The 3,725-nt window shown below is 49.5% G+C and overlaps 4 protein-coding genes across 4 annotated transcripts; 2 read left to right on the top strand and 2 right to left on the bottom strand.

Moving 5' to 3' along the window:
• On the bottom strand, nt 1-552 carry ASPBRDRAFT_49774 (uncharacterized protein; the record flags this gene model as incomplete). The annotated part of the gene is made up of 1 exon (XM_067626417.1): nt 1-552. A coding segment is annotated over exon 1 (195 nt), but the record flags the coding sequence as incomplete, so codon positions are not given.
• Nucleotides 553-613: 61 nt separating this feature from the next.
• ASPBRDRAFT_49773 (uncharacterized protein) lies at nt 614-931 on the top strand (the record flags this gene model as incomplete). Its single annotated transcript, XM_067626416.1, has 2 exons — nt 614-807; nt 841-931. Coding segments are annotated over 2 exons (279 nt in total), but the record flags the coding sequence as incomplete, so codon positions are not given.
• A 573-nt stretch (nt 932-1,504) lies between these two features.
• On the top strand, nt 1,505-2,685 carry ASPBRDRAFT_591537 (alpha/beta hydrolase). The gene is made up of 2 exons (XM_067628007.1): nt 1,505-2,048; nt 2,106-2,685. The coding sequence occupies exons 1-2, from the start codon at nt 1,623-1,625 to the stop codon at nt 2,442-2,444; spliced, it is 765 nt and encodes a 254-aa protein (XP_067472704.1). The 5' UTR covers nt 1,505-1,622; the 3' UTR covers nt 2,445-2,685.
• Nucleotides 2,686-3,290: 605 nt separating this feature from the next.
• Nucleotides 3,291-3,659, bottom strand: ASPBRDRAFT_139951 (uncharacterized protein; the record flags this gene model as incomplete). The annotated part of the gene is made up of 2 exons (XM_067619150.1): nt 3,291-3,517; nt 3,563-3,659. 2 exons carry the CDS (start codon nt 3,657-3,659, stop codon nt 3,291-3,293), a joined length of 324 nt encoding a protein of 107 aa, XP_067472703.1.
• Nucleotides 3,660-3,725: the final 66 nt, after the last annotated feature.

Genomic DNA, 3,725 nt, shown 5'->3' with positions numbered 1-3,725 from the left:
CAACCATTCCACCCAGAACTCCGGTGAGATTTGTGGTTGTAAGCCCATGTTCATGGTAATATCCAGCTGAGACGTCAACTGTGATAGCAGCAAAGGATCATCCCCTGGCGTAACTGAGCTCAAACTCGGATACCTCATGTTGTCAGCCCTTGCCACCAATGTTCCGAAACCGTGAAGTCGGGGGTTTCGAGACATCAGGTTTAGATTATTATCAAGCATATCTCCATACCCGTCTTCTGGGAAGATAGCCGCAAGATCACAGGGTGAAATAGCCGATATTCAGCAAATCTGGTCCCCCTTTATGACTTCCCCGGTTGTCCTGTAAATCGTCCAAAGCTCGGTCGAGAGCTTGCTGCGATTGAATCAGTGATAATGAGACCATCCGGCATAGCTCGAACTGATAGTTTCGCCTTCGACTTCTTGCTTAGTTCCAGATGCATTGTCCCTGTATCGTTTTACTCTAGTCTTGAGAAGAAGGTCCCAATACCAGATATTGCCAACCTCAAATTAAATCTGGTCGCATTTGGACAGACGGAATAACGAACGGCAAGGGGAAACATATCGCACCACTTTCGGTGAACGAAAGATTTGTTTCTCCCAACAATGCTTGAGCACCCCTGTCAAAACACCCCAATCTGCAGGACCAATTCTTTCCCAAGGAGTATTGGCTGAAGGCAGGGACAACTTAACGGGGCCGGTTCGTCTTTGCTTGAAAGTAGAAAGGAGTCGATCGCTCAAACAGGCGGAGGCTAATGTCAGCCCAAGGGCACGCGCTTTTGAAGCAACCTGCCAGGATCGGGAAGAAAGGTTTATCAGGAGATGGGAGATATCTCCAAACAGAGAGCATGATCTTTTTGGGCAGCCTCTAAGCAGGAGGTTCTGTCCCATCAATCCCTCACAACCCCCTTCGAAGGACCCACAGTAATTTAAAAGGCGGGACAGGGATCAGAGGAAAATAGAGTGTGTTGTGCTTTGTGATCAGTGCAATTGCATTTAATACTTGTTCTACTGTATGCAAGATGTAGGATCTGGATCGTCACCATTATTACCACCTTGGAAAGATAACAGGATCATGGTGCCTAAGGGCGCGATAGTCATTGCCGCCCTGCGATCCGAGCCATCGTTAGGTAAATCAAACGCGCCTCATGTTGCTAAGGTATTGGAAATTCGGGCCAACCTCCCTATAGCCCCGTTGATCGCATGAGTTGCATTTCGTGCGTTTTGGTTATAACAGTAAGCCAGGGCAGCCGATAAAATCGGTCCCCATACCGGCTGACGAGGTGGCGGTGAAAACGGAACTCGAGGACCGAACGCCATGTCGTGGCAGCTGGCATGGAATTAGCGGAGTTGATGATGGAAGGAACAAGAGCGGACTGCTTAACCATACAATTCGCGCCAATCCAACTGTCGGCTATTCAACAATAGCGCGTCGACTAGTCTGGGATTGAACTTAATGAGTACTGTATCTCTGCGGGGAACATCATACACCCCCCATCCCCCCTTCAGCCCGGGTGCCTATATCTTCTTTCTCACAACCTCCCGACAATTCCATGTTTTCACTTTCACTAACCTTGCACCCTAACACATCGGTCTTTTATCTGCCCATCATCTAGTCGAATACCATGGCCTCTGAACAGCCCTCAATCATGCTCGTTCAGGGCTCCTTCCAGACCCCACTCGTCTACTCCAAGTTGGCGACAGGTCTTCGCGACGTGAACTACCCAGTCATCCATCCACCTCTTCCCAGCTGCTCCGATGTCGATGCCAGTGATTTCGCCGCCCGCACAATGGAGGACGACGCACGGACCATCACCGAAGCCCTGGAGCAGCTGATAGAAGAGGAGCAGAAGTTCGTTGTTGTTGTAATGCATTCCTACGGAGGCATTGTGGGCAGCACAGCTATCCCTAGATCCCTCACCCATGCTTCGCGTCAGAAAGAGGGAAAAGTTGGCGGTGTTTTGCACCTATTCTATTACGCTGCCTTTGTTCTACCTAGGGGTGCATCGGTGAAGGAGACATTCGGCGAATCTCCGAATAATGAAGTTGGGGTATGTGTTCACTTGTTCCTGACGCACAACCACAAACTAAAGATTTCCTCGATCTAGGCGGATGGACGCTTCCGCATCAAGAATGGAGCCCGAATGCTCTACAGCGATCTTCCGGACGCCGCGGCAGCCTGGTGGGAGTCCCGTCTGACTCCTCAGTCTTACTTGGTGCAGACCACACCCACAACTCGCGCGGCGTATGAGTACCTTCCATCCACTTACCTAATCTGCGAGGAAGACCAGGCAGTACCCGTGCAGTTTCAGGAGAGATTTGCCGAGTTGGCCAGGGCAGAAATTGATCGCTGTAGCGCAGGGCATTCTCCCATGCTGAGCCAGCCGGACATGCTGGTCGGAAAGATCGCGGCAGTGGTGAACAAGGCGGCAGTAGCATCCGATTAGTTTACGCTAGAAGGTAATCGAACCAGGGCCTGATTCAAACGTGTCTTCCGCTTCGTCTGGGATACTGTGCAATCTTGGTCGACGCGTGATGTCACTGATGAGAGCACTTTGCCCACGGCGTGGATTTGTTTGTAGTACATCAGGAATATCTCTACGGTGTTTTGGCTGGGGAGGAGAAAATCGAAAGAATAGAATATAGGTGAAGGGCATAGTCGCATATCTGATTGCTGCAAATAACACCTGCAGATTGATAGCTTGCCGTACATATCGTACTGGGGTTGAAATAAGCAATACATTACTCAGAGTAGAATAATGATGAGAATAGATCCCTTCAGCTCCAACACATCTGAGACGCCTCATGAAAAGGCCCTTTATAACCATAGTCTATAGGAAGAGGAACTGTGTGCGAACTGTCCCATACCCAAACTCGCCCAGAACACAGTTTTTCCGACGTATGCACCTTTAGATAGCACTGCTTCTCTTAAGATGCTGGACTATCATCTGGTGACGAGGGTTGGGACAACGAAGCGGGTTCTTTCTCAGCGGCGCTTTGGCATGACGACTCCTTCGACAGAGATTTCATACTTTGTCTGCTAATGTCACAATCCTGCAGAACAAGGCTCCTCCTAATTTTCTGCCCATCATGGTATGGTGCGTTCATGAACTCCTTGGCCAAGGCTCCATAGGAGTTCATGTCATAGGAGTTCATGTTAAGGTCTTTTTCAGGTCCTGTAGACCGAAAAAATTCACCCAACACCACTGAGTCACTGGCGTAAGGGCAGTGGACAGAACTAACGGCAGCAATTTTGTGAGCCAATATTGCTTTGGGTCTAGGCAAGCCTACACTCACGTATTGATGACACCGGGCGGTATAGATCCAGTCCTGGTATTTGCATCCTTTTGGTCAAGTCCATCATGCGGACACGAATCGATTGATTGATCAGCGTCAGTCTCTGTTGCAGCTGACTGGAAATCCCGGTCAATTGAGAAGTTTGGACTCATGCCTACCAAAGGAGGCCACCAGGTCAGGCACTCTCGGTCAACCTTCGTTTGACCGAGAACACAGCAGCCGACTAATCTCGTTAGCGGCAGTAACATCCCGCCATTTCTTGACTCACCTATAATATCATTGATCCTGGTCTCGATTGACCATGCTCCTTCCAGTGAAACGACCTCTGCGTATTCAACAGTAATACCCACAGATATTCTCTCCATTTCTCAATGCCTTGGATAGGAAAATGAGATGTGCAGTCCGAGCTTCTCTTCTCGCATCCGTCAGTA

The sequence above is a fragment of the Aspergillus brasiliensis genome, assembly GCF_001889945.1.
Source record: "Aspergillus brasiliensis CBS 101740 unplaced genomic scaffold ASPBRscaffold_67, whole genome shotgun sequence".
NCBI classification, from domain to species: Eukaryota; Fungi; Ascomycota; class Eurotiomycetes; order Eurotiales; family Aspergillaceae; genus Aspergillus; species Aspergillus brasiliensis.
Note: the sequence above shows the minus strand (reverse complement) of the source record. Positions and strands in the feature narration are given on the sequence as shown.

Bases quoted from the DNA above. Each gene is read 5' to 3' on its own strand.
- ASPBRDRAFT_591537 (XM_067628007.1), top strand. From the start codon at position 1,623: ATGGCCTCTGAACAGCCCTCAATCATGCTCGTTCAGGGCTCCTTCCAG. The intron at 2,049-2,105 runs GTATGTGTTCAC...TCCTCGATCTAG, and splicing joins CTCCGAATAATGAAGTTGGG to GCGGATGGACGCTTCCGCAT.